General features: G+C 49.8%; 1 protein-coding gene across 1 annotated transcript in view; it reads right to left on the bottom strand.

The window, feature by feature from the left end:
• The window catches only part of gnav1 (guanine nucleotide binding protein (G protein) alpha v1), a 148,568-nt gene that overhangs the window by 26,990 nt on the left and 104,350 nt on the right, over positions 1–17,228 (bottom strand). Inside the window, 4 exon segments of the mRNA XM_070857837.1 lie at positions 5,765–5,798; positions 14,028–14,042; positions 15,251–15,285; positions 16,106–16,234. Coding sequence (XP_070713938.1) covers positions 5,765–5,798; positions 14,028–14,042; positions 15,251–15,285; positions 16,106–16,234 — 213 coding nt within the window.

The raw sequence follows: 17,228 nt of genomic DNA, 5'->3' as shown, positions 1-17,228 counted from the left end.
GGAGAGGAGGAGAAGGGGGGGAGAGGAGGAGAAGGGGGGGAGAGGAGGAGAAGGGGGGGAGAGGAGGAGAAGGGGGGGAGAGGAGGAGAAGGGGGGGAGAGGAGGAGAAGGGGGGGGAGGAGAGGAGGAGAAGGGGGGGAGGAGAGGAGGAGAAGGGGGGGGAGAGGAGAAGGGGGGGGAGAGGAGGAGAAGGGGGGGAGAGGAGGAGAAGGGGGGGAGAGGAGGAGAAGGGGGGGAGAGGGAAGAGGAGGAGAAGGGGGGGGGGGAGAGGAGGAGAAGGGGGGGGAGAGGAGGAGAAGGGGGGGAGGAGAGGAGGAGAAGGGGGGGGTGGAGAGGAGGAGAAGGGGGGGGGTGGAGAGGAGGAGAAGGGGGGGGGTGGAGAGGAGGAGAAGGGGAGGGGAGAGGAGGAGAAGGGGAGGGGAGAGGAGGAGAAGGGGGGAGAGGAGGAGAAGGGGGGAGAGGAGGAGAAGGGGGGGGCGAGGAGGAGAAGGGGGGAGAGGAGGAGAAGGGGGGAGAGGAGGAGAAGGGGGGGAGAGGAGGAGAAGGGGGGGGGGAGAGGAGGAGAAGGGGGGGAGGAGGAGAAGGGGGGAGAGGAGGAGAAGGGGGGGAGAGGAGGAGAATGGGGGGAGAGGAGGAGAAGGGGGGGAGAGGAGGAGAAGGGGGGGAGAGGAGGAGAAGGGGGAGAGGAGGAGAAGGGGGGGAGAGGAGGAGAAGGGGGGGAGAGGAGGAGAAGGGGGGGAGAGGAGGAGAAGGGGGGGGAGAGGAGGAGAAGGGGGGGGAGAGGAGGAGAAGGGGGGGGGAGAGGAGAAGGGGGGAAGAGGAGAAGGGGGGAAGAGGAGAAGAAGGGGGGGGGGAAGAGGAGGAGAAGGAGCGAGAGGGAAGAGGAGGAGAAGGGGGGAGAGGGAAGAGGAGGAGAAGGGGGGAGAGGGAAGAGGAGGAGAAGGGGGGAGAGGGAAGAGGAGGAGAAGGGGGCGAGGAGAGGGGGAGAAAGGGGGGGAAGAGGGGGAGAAGGGGAGAGGGGGAGAAGGGAAAGAGGATGGATGGAGAGAGGGAGGGAGGGAGGAGGGAGGGAGGGAGGGAAGGAAGCTGAACGGCCGGGCCCAAGACTTTGGGCTGGATTTAAAGGTAGGTGGCGTTGGGTCTCGGGGGGGTTCGCAGTGGTCCGGGGGAGGGGTGGGGGGAGAGTCGCGGAGGTCCGGGTCGCTGGGGGGGGGGGGGGTAAGACAGGGACGGGGGGAAGCAGAGGTCGAGTCCCGGGGGGGGGGGGGGGGGGAGGGGGGAGCGGGGGTCGGGTCCGGTCGGGTGGGAGGAGCCTTATCCACGCAGCCTCAGTGAGGCTATTCGGCCAGGGCTAGGGGCTGCGTGCTTCGGGCCCCTCCCACAGTTTTGGGCGCCTGGAGCTACTGCACATGCGTGCCCACTGTAGCGCGCATGTGCAGAGGACCCGGCACTGTTTTCAGCGCAGGGACCTGGCTCCGCCCCCTACAGCTCCTGCTGCGCCGCGCCCAGCTCCAGAGAACCTGCAGGGAGCCGGAGAATAGGTATGTTTTTTTTTTTAGGTGCACTTTTTTTTAGGCGCGGCCTGAAACTTGGGCCCATTATCTTGTGCAGTAACCTTTTATGTTGCACCTTGTCAAATGCCTTTTGGAAGTCCAAATACACATCCACTGGTTCCCCTTTATCCACCCTGTTCGTTACATCTTCAAAGAACTCCAGCAAAGTTGACAAACGTGACTTCCCCTTCATAAATCCATGCTGACTCCACCTGAATGAATTTTGCTTATCCAAAAGTCCTGCTACTGCTTCTTTAATAATGTACTCCAACATTTTCCCAACCACAGATGTTAGACTAACTGGTCTATAGTTTCCTGCTTTTTGTCTGCCTCCTTTTTTAAATAGGGGCGTTACATTTGCAGTTTTCTAATCTGCTGGGACCTCGCCAGAATCCAGGAAATTTTGGTAAATTATAACCAGTGCATCCACAATCCCTGCCGCTACTTCTCTTAAGACCCTAGGATGTAAGTCATCAGGTCCAGGGGATTTATCTGCCTTTAGTCCCATTATCTTACTGAGTACCACCTCCTTAGTGATTGTGATTGTGTTAAGTTCCTCTATCGCCCTTGACGATCCACTGTTAGTGTCCTCTACCGTAAAGACTGATACTTGCCACACGTTGCTGAAAGTGCGAGGTGGAAACGGCGCGGCGCCCTCTACAGGGCACCTGCAGGAATACGGCAAACAACTGCGCGTCTCCTTAACCAATCAGATTGAAGGAGGTGTGAAATAAACAGCGCAAGAAAGTGTACGTTAGAGTGGGTGAATTCAGTGACTCCCTCTTAACTCAAACCTCTTTCTACGTCACAACCTTGCTGACCACTAATTGATCAATACTAGGGTCAGTTCTCCCCTGGTTTTCACCGAAGTCCGTGGGCAGTGTGGGGGAAGGGAGGAGGAGACAGTGTGGGGGGAGGGGCAGGAAGTGAAGCAGCGGCACTGTTGCTAATTGTCGCACCTTAATTCCTTTCCCAGCGGAGATCAGCGAACGTCACACGTGGAGACTCATAGAATCAGGGAAATTTACAGCACGGAAGGAGGCCATTCGGCCCATCGTGTCCGTACCGGCTGACAAAGAGCCACCCAGCCTAATCCCACTTTCCAGCTCTCGGTCCGTAGCCCTGTAGGTTACGGCACTTCAAGTGCACATCCAGGTACTTTTTAAATGCGGTGAGGGTTTCTGCCTCAGGCAGTGTGTTCCAGAGCCCTACTACCCTCTGGGTGAAGAAATTTCTCCTCAAATCCCCTCTAAATCTCCCACCACTTGCTTTAAATCTACGCCCCCCCAGTTGTTGACCCCTCTGCTAAGGGAAATAGGTCCTTCCTATCCACTCTATCCAGGCCCCTCATAATTTTATGCACCTCAATAAGGTCTCCCCTCAGCCTTCTCTGTTCCAAAGAAAACAACCCCAGCCAATCCAATCTTTCCTCACAGTTAAAAAGATTGAAGCAGAGACTCAGGCCACCATTGTACCACACTGCAGTTGCCCAATGAATCTTTCGGAGAGCAGTCTTGGTTATTGCAAGCATCATTCCCTCGGGGTGCACTACGAGTTTATAATGACAGCAATGAGTTTCTAAAGTCTCCCCCACCTCCTGATAATGAATCTCGTCAAACTCAAAAAAAGTATCTCTCTTTGAAGGTTTTGCTTCTCGCTGGAGGCTGATGGTGTGGTTATCGGATACGTGCGGAGATGCTTACCATTCAAATTAAAAAGAAATAACAAACTAGCATTCTCTCAGAGACACGAATGAAATCACAGCCAATAATATTCCTTCCCGGGGACAGCTAATAAATATTCAAGCAAGTAATTCTTATTCGACGAGCTCCAAAGCATGAACAACCTTGTCAAGATAGGTAAATACCCAAGGCTGTAGCTTTCCTTTGCTTTATGGGATGTCAATCATTCCTCTGGGCATGGGATCGGTGTATCTCTTTAAAAAGACCGACGCAACTGCAAGTTGTAAAGGTTAGACCTTTTACTCTCTCTGGCTCAGTGGGCAGCACTCTCGCCTCCGAGTCAGAAGGTTGTGGGTTCAGGTCCCACTCCAGGGACTTGAGCACAAAAATCTAGGCTGACACTCCAGTGCAGTGCGGAGGGAGTGCTGCACTGTCAGGGGTGCCGTCCTTCGGATGAGACGTTAAACCAAGGCTCTGTCTGGCCTCTCAGATGGACGTAAAAGATGCCATGGTACTAGTTCGCAGAGCAGGGGAGTTAACCCCTCAATCAACATAACCAAACAAAAATAGATTATCTAGTCATCACATAGCCGTTTGTGGGAGCTTGCTGTGCGCAAATTGGCTGCCGTGATTCCTACATTACAACAGTGACCACACTCCAAAAGTACTCCATTGGCTGTAAAGTGCTTTGAGATGTTCGGTGGTCGTGAAAGGCGCTATAGAAATGCAAGTCTTTCTTTCTTTCTGCACTCACTGTAGAAGTAGTTCTTACAACCTTCCGGTCTCAACATCGAGTTCCACAGCTTCAGATCATAACCATCGCTCCTGTTCTCAGGCAGCAGGAGCTGGTACTGGTTGTACTGTGGCCATTTACTCCTCCTCCAGACCCATCGTTTGTTTCTTTACTTGTCCCATTACCATCGCCTTTAACCTCGCACCATCATCCCTATTGTCTCTCTAATCTCTCCTGCCTTCCACCCGATCACAGACCTTCCCTTTCATTCTTCCCTCCCTTCCCTGGCTCTGTACTAGTTTAGAACCTGTTACAGCTCTAACTTCTTGCAGTTCTGATGAAGGGTCATCGACCTGAAACGTTAACTCTGTTTCTCTCCCCACTGACACTGCCTGACCCGCTGAGTGTTTCCAGCATCCGCAGTATTTCGCTTTTGTAGAACGAGCTCCCTCTGGTTCTGTACTTTAGCAAAGCAGGCGGATCATACACATAACCCCTGGACAAGATTCAACAATCCCACAACATCAAGTACTTTAAACAAAGAGCATTCAATGTCTGGAATGGTCTTCTGGCTAATGGTTGTGGAGACAGAAACACTTCAATCTGGCAAGGTGCTGTGGTGGGGGGAGTGGGGGGGGTGAGGTGTGGTGGGGGTTGGGAGGTGTGGTGGGCAGGTGGGGGTGAGGTGTGGTGGGGGGTGGGGTCCAAAGATCTCAATGGAGGGCTCTGCTAGATGGATCGAAGGGTCTCCCTCATCTGTACTTATCTTTTTGAATAAGGAGGCATCAGATGCTCCTTATTCTCTCTCTGCTCTTACACAGAGGGTTTACTTTGCAATTCTCATTCTGATGTTCCCCATTAATTCCCCAGTCTCATCCTCTAGGAGACCAACATTTACTTTAGCCACTCTTTTCCTTTTTATGTACCTGTTGAAACTCTTACTGTTTTTATATTTCGTGCTAGTTTAGTTTCATAATCTATTTTCCCTCTCTATTACATTTTTTAGTCGTTCTTTGCTGGCTTTTAAAAGTTTCCCAATCCTCTGGCCTCCCACTAGTCTTGGCCACATTGTATGCCCCTGTTTTCAATTTCATTATCTCACATTGCTGTGTGCAATTTGGCCATCACGTTTCCCACATTACAACAGTGACCACACTCCAAAAGTACTGCATTGGCTGTAAAGTGCTCGTGAAAGGCGCTATATAAATCCAAGTCTTTCCTCGTTGCCCTGTCACGTTCTTTCCTTTTCAAGTATATCTCCAATTCCCATTGGAACCACAAGAGATTTTCCAGGAATGCCATGTAACAAGGGGGCACAAATTATTATAATAATCACACAACAAAGCAGAGGTTAGATTAAATTGTTGTTTTTTTTTTACACACAGAGAGTGGTTGGAGTGCAGAATCTTCTGCCCTGGAGTGTTGGTGAATTCGATAGTTGTCTGTAATGGAGGAATAGACAAGAGGGATGGGCAGTGAGCAAGGAGAGCGGGGTTAGACTAGGTGGGCTTGTGGGGACAAACAGCAGCAGAGATGTGATGGGCCGAATGGCCTGCTCTGTTCCGTGACATCGTGTGATCAGCCTGTAATCAAAGTCTTAATCAGACGAGGCAACACAGTCTTCATCTATCAAGGTAATTAAACATATACAAAAAAATGCTGAGCATCATTAACCATGTAAAAATGAGGCAGGGGAATGAAGTGCAGTGGGAAGGGGGGGGGTTACTGACCTTCATCACACCCAATTAACGCTGACCTTTTCTCAGATGCGTTTTACAATGGGAACTAATTTGGACGAAAATAAATGTGCTGAAATTCTATCAAAGTGGGCTCCATCAATCAGAGGTAATTATTTTCCATTAATGACCAGCTCTGTGACAGGCCACACTGACGCTCTTGGGTCACTGACTAATATAGTTCATCATGAGGCAGGGAGCAGAATGCAGATACTCAGCTGTCGGTCCCTGGCCTGCCTCGCTGGGATTACACTGACTATCAGACATCGCGCACCAACAGATGGGTTCAGCAGCTCAGTCCCTCCCGGCGAAAGGTGTCTTTTTCACAGAAAAACATACGTGTAAATATACAGTCAAGTCCACCTGATGTTGTCACTCTGTCCGGACCGACAGAGTGTGTTGCACTATAACAGTAGGGGAGCTTTCCTTATAAACACTTGCAAACACTTCCAGACTGTTTTGAAGCTATTTACAATTTCAAGGCAAAGTTTTAAAAAACAGAAAAGATCAAATATTTTTAGAAAGACTTGGGATTGATCATAGAATCATAGAAATTTACAGCATGGAAGGAGGCCATTTCAGCCCATCGTGTCCGCGCTGGCCGACAAAGAGCTATCCAGCTGAATCCCACTTTCCAGCTCTTGGTCCGTAGCCCTGTAGGTTACGGCACTTCAAGTGCACATCCAAGCACCTTTTAAATGTGGTGAGGGTTTCTGCCTCTACCACCCTTTCAGGTGCCAGTTACCCTTTTATACAACGCCTTTCACGGCCACCGGACGGCACAAAGCGCTTTACAGCCAATGAAGTACTTTTTGAAGTAATTTCACTGCAATAAGTTTTTTTTAAATACTAAACTTAGCTATTTTGGACCACGGATGCTGTGAGGGTCCTGATCACTGAACTCTGACAGTATATCCTGCCCCCTCTCGCTATCTATTTTGGTTGATTTTGTTTATACAGAGATTGTCAAAATAAGACATGACCAGATATTGGTTGGAAGGAGATACTGAGATCAACAGTTCGGGAAGCCAGTCTATGGCAACAGAGATGCAGCCATTAACCCTGCATCCAAGTCATGAGTTCAGGGTTCTTGCATCATGTCATTATACTGCGTGCGTGTGTTAATCCAGCACCATCGCACTGCTGATTTTGCTATGATGGAGTGGAGATGTGACAGGTTGTTAATTCGATCATATCACTGCCGTTTTAATCGCATGGCTTCACACAAACATACACAGGGGCACTGTACAAGTATCCCATTATACCAGTAGCCTTTCAAATTCGCCTCCCTGCAGTATTGCGCTTTCCATAACCTGCCAACTCTTTTGGGTACGTGCACCTATGCATTCTTCGTGTGCGGGTCCAGACCAAGTATTCAGCACTTCGCGGTCAGAACTCACGCTGCACATTCACGTCCCACTCCGAACAGCACGCTCACTCAGCAACCCGGGCCCAGATTCAAGTTTTATCCCGAATTACCTCAGCCAAGTTACGCACCATTAAAAAGGCAGGACAAGGAGAGACTGCTGTAGTGCCACAGAGATTACGTTATCCACAGATGCCACCCCAGCCGAGATGTCATTGTTCCAGCCGCACGTCTGATCTTCTGAATCAACAAAGAGAGTCCATTTAAACCAACATGTCAATAAAGCTACTGCACTTTGTGGAATTAATCCCTTTTTCACGGCCTATACTCAGTGGGTAGCACTCTCGCCTCGGAGTCAGAAGGTTGCAGGTTCACGTCCCACTCCAGGGATTTGAGCACAAAAAAAATTTCTAGGCTGACACTCCCAGTGCAACACTGAGGGAGTGCTGCACTGTTGGAGGTGCCGTCTTTCGGATGAGATGTTAAACCGAGGCCCCGTCTGCGCTCTCATGTGGACATAAAAGATCCCATGGACACTGTTTCGAAGAAGAGCAGGGAGAGTTATCCACGGTGTCCTGGGGCCAATATTTATCCCTCAATCAGCATCACAAAGACAGATTATCTGGTCATTTATCACATTGCTGTTTGTGGGAGCTTGCTGTGCGCAAGTTGGCTGCCACGTTTCCCACATTACAAGGACCACACTTCAAAAAAAAAATGAATTCGTCAGCTGCAGAGCGCCTTGAGACGTCCGGTAGTTGTGAAAGGCGCTATCTACATCCAAGTCTGTCTGTCTGCCTTTGCGAGCTTATTATTGGGCCATTTCACGTGAGGACCACTTCCAGCGTTAGTTCAGCATAGGAACAGGAGCAGGCCATTCAGCTCCGGTGCCCATTCTGCTATTCTATTATTGAGGATCTGCACCTCGAGTCTATTTACCCGCCCTTGATGCATATCCCTGGATACCCTTACAAGTAAAAATCTGTTTTCTTAATCTTTAAAATTTGCTCCAGCATCTACAACCTTTCGGGGGAAAATGCTAGATTTCCACTACCTTGTGTGAAAATGTGTTTCTCGATTTCGCTCCCAAACGGCCTGGCTCTAGTTTTAAGTGTGCCCTCAAGTCCTGAATTCCCCCACCAGAGGAAATATTTTCTCCATATCTAACCTATCGAAACCTTTTAAAACACCTCAATTAGATCACGAAATCTTCGAAACTCAAGGGAAAACGAGCCAAGGTTAAGTGTGGCGACTATTGGTACTATCTTAAGGTGTGCCACTAGAGGGCACAGCAGTGGGAGATTCGTAGGTTACCTGTACAGGTGTGCCTGGCCCAGTATAAAAGGCAGGCCACCAGGTCTGATCCTCACTCTGGAGTTAACTGATAAAGGACTAAGGTCACGACAGTTCAAGTACAACACACTGCCTCGTGGAGTCATTGTTGGACCATCTAAGGACGCAACAAAGGGGAAGCTCGGTAGAAGTACACGAGGGAGAAAGGAATAGAAGGATGTGTTAATAGGCTGAGATGAAGTAATTCAGAGACCATGGTCCAGAACTTAAAGAAGGGTAACTTTGAAGATATGAGGCGTGAATTGGCTGGGATAGATTGGCGAATTATACTTAAGGGGTTGACTGTGGATGGGCAATGGCAGACATTTAGAGACCACATGGATGAACTACAACAATTGTACATTCCTGTCTGGCGTAAAAATAAAAAAGGGAAGGTGGCTCAACCGTGGCTATCAAGCGAAATCAGGGATAGTATTAAAGCCAAGGAAGTGGCATACAAATTGGCCAGAAATAGCAGTGAACCCGGAGACTGGGAGAAATTTAGAACTCAGCAGAGGAGGACAAAGGGTTTGATTAGGGCAGGGAAAATGGAGTACGAGAAGAAGCTTGCAGGGAACATTAAGACGGATTGCAAAAGTTTCTATAGATATGTAAAGAGAAAAAGGTTAGTAAAGACAAACGTAGGTCCCCTGCAGTCAGAATCAGGGGAAGTGATAACGGGGAACAAAGAAATGGCGGACCAATTGAACAAGTACTTTGGTTCGGTATTCACTAAGGAGGACACTAACAACCTTACGGATATAAGAGGGGTCAGAGGGTCTAGTAAGGAGGAGGAACTGAGGGAAATCCTTATTAGTCGGGAAATTGTGTTGGGGAAATTAATGGGATTGAAGGCCGATAAACCCCAGGGCCTGATGGACTGCATCCCAGAGTACTTAAGGAGGTGGCCTTGGAAATAGCGGATGCATTGTCATTTTCCAACATTCCATTGACTCTGGATCAGTTCCTATCGAGTGGAGGGTAACCAATGTAACCCCACTTTTTAAAAAAGGAGGGAGAGAGAAAACAGGGAATTATAGACCGGTCAGCCTGACATCGGTAGTGGGTAAGATGATGGAATCAATTATTAAGGATGTCATAGCAGCGCATTTGGAAAGAGGTGACATGATAGGTCCAAGTCAGCATGGATTTGTGAAAGGGAAATCATGCTTGACAAATCTTCTAGAATTTTTTGAGGATGTTTCCAGTAGAGTGGACAAGGGAGAACCAGTTGATGTGGTATATTTGGACTTTCAGAAGGCTTTCGACAAGGTCCCACACAAGAGATTAATGTTCAAAGTTAAAGCACATGGGATTGGGGGTAGTGTGCTGACGTGGATTGAGAACTGGTTGTCAGACAGGAAGCAAAGAGTAGGAGTAAATGGGTACTTTTCAGAATGGCAGGCAGTGACTAGTGGGGTACCGCAAGGTTCTGTGATGGGGCCCCAGCTGTTTACATTGTACATTAATGATTTAGACAAGGGGATTAAATGTAGTATCTCCAAATTTGCAGATGACACTAAGTTAGGTGGCAGTGTGTGCTGCGAGGAGGATGCTGTGAGGTTGCAGAGCGACTTGGATAGGTTAGGTGAGTGGGCAAATGCATGGCAGATGAAGTATAATGTGGATAAATGTGAGGTTATCCACTTTGGTGGTAAAAACAGAGAGACAGACTATTATCTGAATGGTGACAGATTAGGAAAAGGGGAGGTGCAACGAGACCTGGTGTCATGGTACATCAGTCATTGAAGGTTGGCATGCAGGTACAGCAGGCGGTTAAGAAAGCAAATGGCATGTTGGCCTTCATAGCGAGGGGATTTGAGTACAGGGGCAGGGAGGTATTGCTACAGTTGTACAGGGCATTGGTGAGGCCACACCTGGAGTATTGTGTACAGTTTTGGTATCCTAACCTAAGGAAGGACATTCTTGCTATTGAGGGAGTGCAGCGAAGGTTCACCAGACTGACCTATCAAGAAAGACTGGATCAACTGGGCTTGTATTCATTGGAGTTCAGAAAAATGAGAGGGGACCTCATAGAAACGTTTAAAATTCTGATGGGTTTGGACAGGTTAGATGCAGGAAGAATGTTCCCAATGTTGGGGAAGTCCAGAACCAGGGGTCACAGTCTGAGGATAAGGGGTAAGCCATTTAAGACCGAGATGAGGAGGAACTTCTTCACCCAGAGAGTGGTGAACCTGTGTAATTCTCTACCACAGAAAGTTGTTGAGGCCAATTCACTAAATATATTCAAAAAGGAGTTAGATGTAGTCCTTACTACTAAGGGGATCAAGGGGTATGGTGAGAAAGCAGGAATGGGGTACTGAAGTTGCATGTTCAGCCATGAACTCATTGAATGGCGGTGCAGGCTAGAAGGGCCGAATGGCCTACTCCTGCACCTATTTTCTATGTTTCTATGTTTCTATGAGGCGCTCGCGTGCGTGTACGGTGTCAAAAAGATGCACCAATACTTTTTCGGGGCCAAGTTCGTGTTAGAAACCGACCACAAGCCCCTCATGTCCCTCCTATCCGAGAGCAAGGCAATAAACGCCAACGCCTCGGCGCGAATTCAATGGTGGGCACTCATGCTGGCGTCCTACGATTATACCATAAGGCAAAGACAACTGTGCCGACGCGCTCAGCAGGCTACCCCTGGCGACCACGGAAGGGTCTGACGAACAGGACTGTGAGATAGTCATGGCAATCAATGCCTTCGAGTCCACAGGTTCGCCCATGACGGCTCGCCAAATCAGAGCTTGGACGGCAAGCGACCCCACGTTATCCTTAGTAAAAAGATGTGTCCTAACCGGTGACTGGGCAGAGGCCCGCGATGCCTGCCCCAAGGAATTAAAACCCTTTCACAGGCGCATGCATGAGCTATCACTACAAGCAGACTGCCTGATGTGGGGTAGCCGAGTAGTCATGCCTCTGCGAGGCAGAGAGGCATTTGTCCGGGAGTTCCACCGCGAGCACCCGGGGATCGTTCTCATGAAGGCCATAGCCAGATCCCACCTCTGGTGGCCTGGTATTGACGCGGACCTGGAGCTCTGCGTCCGAAGGTGCACCATTTGTGCCCAACTCAGCAATGCCCCCAGGGAGGCTCCACTGTGCCCCTGGCCCTGGCCTACCAAACCGTGGTCGCGGGTGCACGTAGACTATGCGGGCCCATTCATGGGCAAAATGTTCCTCGTATTCGTAGATGCATTTTCAAAGTGGATCGAATGCACCATTTTAAACTCGAGCACAACCTCCATCACTGTGGAGAGCCTCGCAACCATGTTTGCAACGCATGGAATCCCTGACATATTTGTCAGTGACAATGGTCCGTGCTTCACCAGCGCAGAATTCCAAGACTTTATAATTGACCACGGCATAAATCACGTCAAGACTGCACCGTTCAAGCTGGCCTCCAACGGCCAGGCGGAGAGAGCAGTGCAAATCATTAAACAAGGCATGCTTAAAATCCAAGGTCACATGCTGCAGGGTCGCCTGTCGCGACTGTTGCTGGCATACAGATCTCGTCCGCACTCACTGACTGGGATCCCCCCCCGCGCAACTGTTGATGAAAAGGACTTTAAAAACAAGGCTCTCATTAATCCTCCCAGACATGCACGAAATCGTTGAGGCAAAGCGCCGTAACCTGACTGAGTACCATGACAGAAATTCGAGGGGGAGATGGAATGAGATAGGGGAACAAAGTGTTTGTACTAAACTATGGCAGGGGTCCCAAATGGCTTGCAGGGACAGTAACGGGTAAGGAAGGAAACAGGCTACTGGTAGTACAAATGGACACTGGCAAAACCTGCCGGAGGCATGCAGACCAGCATGAGAAAGCAGGAATGGGGTACTGAAGTTGCATGTTCAGCTATGAACTCATTGAATGGTGGTGCAGGCTAGAAGGGCCGAATGGCCTACTCCTGCACCTATTTTGCATGTTTCTAAAGAGAGAGTTTGGTGCGGAGGAGAAACTGCAACACAGACCAATTGGGCCGAATGTACATTCTATGTAAGTTCACACAACCTGTCCTCATACATTAACCCTTTAAGCCCTGGCATCACTCTGGTAAATCTGCACTGTGCCCCGCACCTACCATTCCCCCCCCCCTGCCCCCGCCCCTCCCAGGCCAACACATCTTTCTGAGATGCGGTGCCCAGAACTGAACACAGCGCTCCAGAAGGGGGTGTGACCAAGGCTCTGTACAGCTGGACCATCACTTCCTCCCTCTTGTATTCCAGCTCCCCTTTGAAATAAAGGCCAACATTCCATGAGCCTCTTTGATTGCTATTTGCGCCTGTGCACCAGGTGGGTTGTGCGCATGGGCACCCAAGTCCCCCTGCTCCTTCACAGTTCTCGGGGCACGAAATTCGCTTTATAAAGCTGCCCGTTAAGACCAGTGCTGTGGCCTACCGTCGACGGGAAGCGGGGTCAATGCTGCGGCCTAAATCAAGTCAGCTCTTTGGCCGAGGCGCCAAGAGGCAACGCTGTGCCGGCTAACGCCACCCGCGTGATGACATCATCCAGCGTACAACGTCTCTTGGGCGCCTCCGTGGCAACATTTGCTTTGTACGCCGGCCGTACAAACCCCCAGGAAAAAGCTTTGTAAAAGAGCGTTTCTCGGGCGGAATCGCCCAGAGAGGAAGGCAAGTTTATCGCTTTATTTATTTCGGCATGTGTTCATTAGTTTTAAGAGTGGGGAAGTGGTGTGTGGGGATCGAAGAAGTTATAGTGTTTTTTTTTTCCTTCCCGTTTTTTTCCAGCACGGTGGCAGCCTCCCGTGGGGAAATTCATTGGTCCCCTGAGCTCCCACCCGAGGGAGAGTGTGCAATGCCACCTTTTAGTGCTGCTCTCTCACCTTGGGGTGTAAAGACTGAATTTCGGACTTTGAGGCTGAGCCCAACGCCCAGCGCTAAAATTAGCGCTCGGGCGGTAACACTGCCTCAAAAACAGCGGGACCGAATTTCGACCCATGGTCTCTCACCGTTAGAACATAGACCGATTCTCGGATCCAAAGTGTACGACCTGACCCAGCCATGGACGGTAACTCTGAGCTGCTATACTATCTGAGAGAGACACATACGCCGCTTCTTCCTTTGTACGGTAGGAGCAAAGCAAATTAAATGGCAGTATCTAAGTCGGATATCCAGGCCAAAGCTTCCGATGTAACAGTGTGGGTATCTTGTAGGCTGCCTGCGAATTCCCTGAGGACAGTGCTCAATGACCTGCTCCAGGGTCTGATTAGGGCCCACAGTCACATGATGGGGGTGCTTTAATCTTCCAACTACATTGAGGGGGACAGCCTCGACCGTGACCAGTTCTGAGGCGGTTGATGCTCGTCCACTGTTTGCGAGGAAGGGTTTGATCCTTCAGGTTGTACTGTGGGCTCCTCCATAAAGGGATCTATTCCGTATACCGCAGTTCTTCCCAGCGTTTTGCCATTGGTCATATACTTCAACCTCCATCTGCCCCACCTGTGACAGAGACTGCAGGTCCCGCTTTGGACTCTTCAGTCACCCGGGAACTCAAGTTAGTGTGGAAGCAAGTCAGCCTCGAGTCTGAGGGGCTGCCTACGAGAGACTTATACAGCACCACAGAGCATCTCCAAGAGCTTCATGTGCAATGGGCCGAACAGAGCCACTTTTATTCTGCAGACAAATGCAGTGGCGGTTTTTGCAGACAGCCATCCCACGAGCAGCCGTCAGCCGTGGTGCAGTGGGGCAGCACTCTCTCACCTCAGGAGTCAGGCGGCCAGGGGTTCGGGTCCCACTCCAGAGACCCAAGCACATAACCCAGGCCAACACTCCCAGTGCAGTGCTGAGGGAGTGCTGCACTGTCAGGAGATGCCGTCTTTCACACGAGACGTTAAACCGAGATTTAATCTGTACCAAATTAAATTGCGCATCTCCTTTTATTTACTTCAAAGCTGCTTTCTTCTCAAGTGATCTGCCTTCTCCCAATTCAACAAAAAAATAACCCCCAGAAAATGAGAGACACACACCGACTTATTTGCCACAGACTCAAGCTGCTCCGAAGAGATTGCTGGGATATTATTAGAAATAATGATGTTGTAATGTGTAAATGAAGATAATTCAACAACTACAAAGCAAATTTGCTTTCAAAAGATTCTCCAAATCATCAGGCGACAGCGAGAGAAAACATACTGAATCTTACATCAAAAGTGTCAAACTCAAAGCTGATGCCTGTCCCTGATAAATATGCAGCTATTACCTGGGGACTTCAATAGTCAATCTCCAGGGCACCAGACATTATTTATTCTGAGTGTTAGCGAGCTGGCTGGCAGAGCAAGCCCCAGCTAATGAATCTATTTCCAATGTCACGGTGGCAGGCGGGCGAGGGTGAACTTTATATTCAAGGCGAACAATGAGAGCAGTGGAAATGCAGCATTTTCTCCACAGGCACTCCTGGCTACAACCGTGTAAACCAAACTCAGCCCCCAAAAAACGCCCCCCCTTCCCAACAACTTGCCTTTATAATAGTGCCTTTAACGTAGTAAAACGTACCAAGGCGCTTCACAGGAGCGTCATCAAACCGGAATTTGACACCAAGGCACATAAGGAGCAAGATTAGGCCATTCGGCCCCTTGAGCCCGCTCCGCCATTCAATAAGATCACGGCTGATCATCTACCTCAACTCCACTTTCCTGCACTGTCCCCATATCCCATGATTCCCTTAATATCCAAAAACCTATCAATCTCTGTCTTGACTATACCCTCAGACTGAGCCTCCACAGCCCTCTGGGGCGGAGAATTCCAAAGATTCACCAACCTCTGAGTGAAGAAGTTTCTCCTCATCTCAGTCCTAAATGGCCGACCCCTTATCCAGAGACTGTGACCCCTGGTTCTAGACTCCCCAGCCAGAGGAAACATCCTCCCTGCATCTACCCTGTCAAGCGCTGTAAGAATTTTGTATATTTCAGTGAGATCACCTCTTATTCTTCTCAACTCTAGAGAATATAGGCCTAGTCTACTCAATCCCCTCATCCCAGGAATCAATTTGGTGCACCTTTGTTGCACTCCAAAACTGTACACAATACTCCAGGTGCAGTCTCACCAGGGCCCTCTATAATCGCAGTAAGACGTCTTTACTCCTATACTCAAATCCTCTTGAAATAAAGGCCAACATACCATAATAGATATGACAGATGATTAAAAGCTTAGTCAAAGAGGTAGGTTTTAGGGAATGTCTTAAAAGGAGGAGGGGAGGGAGGTGGAGGGGTTCGGGGAGGGAATTCCAGAGCTTAGAGGCCAAGCCTACGAAGGCATGGCCGCCAATGGAAATCGGGAATGTGCTCAACGCGAAGTGAGTGCCCCCTACTGCACAGGTGCAACATTTCAATCCTTGCACCAGCTGAATCAGGAGGCAGCCATTCGGCCCATCTTGCTCGTGCCAGCTCTTTGAAAGAACTATCCAAATAGTCACATGTCGCCCTGTGCTTTCCCCGTCCCCTGCATGTTTTTTTTCCCCCCTTTTCAAGTATTTATCCAATTTACTTTTGAATCTGCTTCCGGCTCCCTTTCAAGCTGTGAATTCCAGCTCATAACGCATCTCCCCGCCCCCTCCTGCCAATGACCTTAAATCTGTGCCCTCTGGTTACCAACCCTCCCGTCCCTGGAGGCAGAGCAATACCGCCCAGCTAGTGTACATTTGTGTCTTACTAATTGATCGTAAACAGAAAAGTAATGCTTACCGGATTATCAGGTTATTTATTTTGAACTGCGTTTCAATGACACCAGTTGTCCGTAAACGAACCCTCAGTATGTCCATCTGTGTTGGTCTGTATTCAGGGGCAGTGATTCGATTCATGTTTTGAAAAAAACTGCAGAGGAAAAGAAAAACTTTTTTAAAAAAGGTAGCGACAAAGAAGAACGATGGTACTTGTGTTGAAATAGCGCTCTCTCACAGCCTCAAGCTAAGTACCTTACAGCCAATGAATTATTTTTGAAGCGCAGTTACTGTTGCGTTGCAAGAAAATATGGCAGCCAAAGGTGCACAGCAAGATCCCGCGATCAGCAACGATATTATAGGCTGGATAATTGGGTTTTTGGGGGGGGGGGGCGCTTAGTCGAGGGATAAATGCTGGGTCAGGCCATCGGGGAGAACTCCCCGTTCTTCTTTGTACAACACCACGGGATCTTTCACATCCACCTGGGGGTGGGGGGGGGGGGGAAACGGGGCCTCGTCTCAACATCTCATCCGAAATATGGCCCCTGCCACAGTGCAGTGCTGCCTCACTACTCTGTATCATCATCATCGTAGGCAGTCCCTCGGAATCGAGGAAGACTTGCTTCCACTCTAAAAATGAGCCTTTAGGTAACTGAACAGTCCAATACGAGAACCACAGTCCCCGTCACAGGTGGGACAGACAGTCGTTGAAGGAAATGGAGGGTGGGACTGGTTTGCCGCACGCTCCTTCCGCTGTCTGAGCTTGATTTCTGCATGCTCTCGGCGACGAGACCAGAGGTGCTCAGCGCCCTCTCGGATGCACTTCCTCCACTCGGGGCGGTCTTTGACCAGGGACCCCCACAGGTGTCAGTGGGGATGTTGCACTTTTAGCAGGGAGGCTGTGAGGGTGTCCTTGTAACGTTTCCTCTGCCCACCGGGGGCTCGTTTGCCGTGAAGGAGTTCCGAGTGGAGCGCTTGCTTGGGATGCGTGTCAGGCACGCGAACAATGTGGCCCGCTAAGCTCCCCGCTGCAGTGGAACTAAAGTACAGAACCAGTGGGAACCTGTTCATCGTCTCCAGGCCAGGTCCAAGACCACCCCAACCTCTGTCGTCGAGGTCCTGGAGCAGGCCTTGAACCCACGACCTTC

The sequence above is a fragment of the Pristiophorus japonicus genome, chromosome 16, assembly GCF_044704955.1.
Source record: "Pristiophorus japonicus isolate sPriJap1 chromosome 16, sPriJap1.hap1, whole genome shotgun sequence".
Taxonomy (NCBI): domain Eukaryota; kingdom Metazoa; phylum Chordata; class Chondrichthyes; family Pristiophoridae; genus Pristiophorus; species Pristiophorus japonicus.
This window is presented reverse-complemented; position numbering and strand designations above follow the sequence as displayed.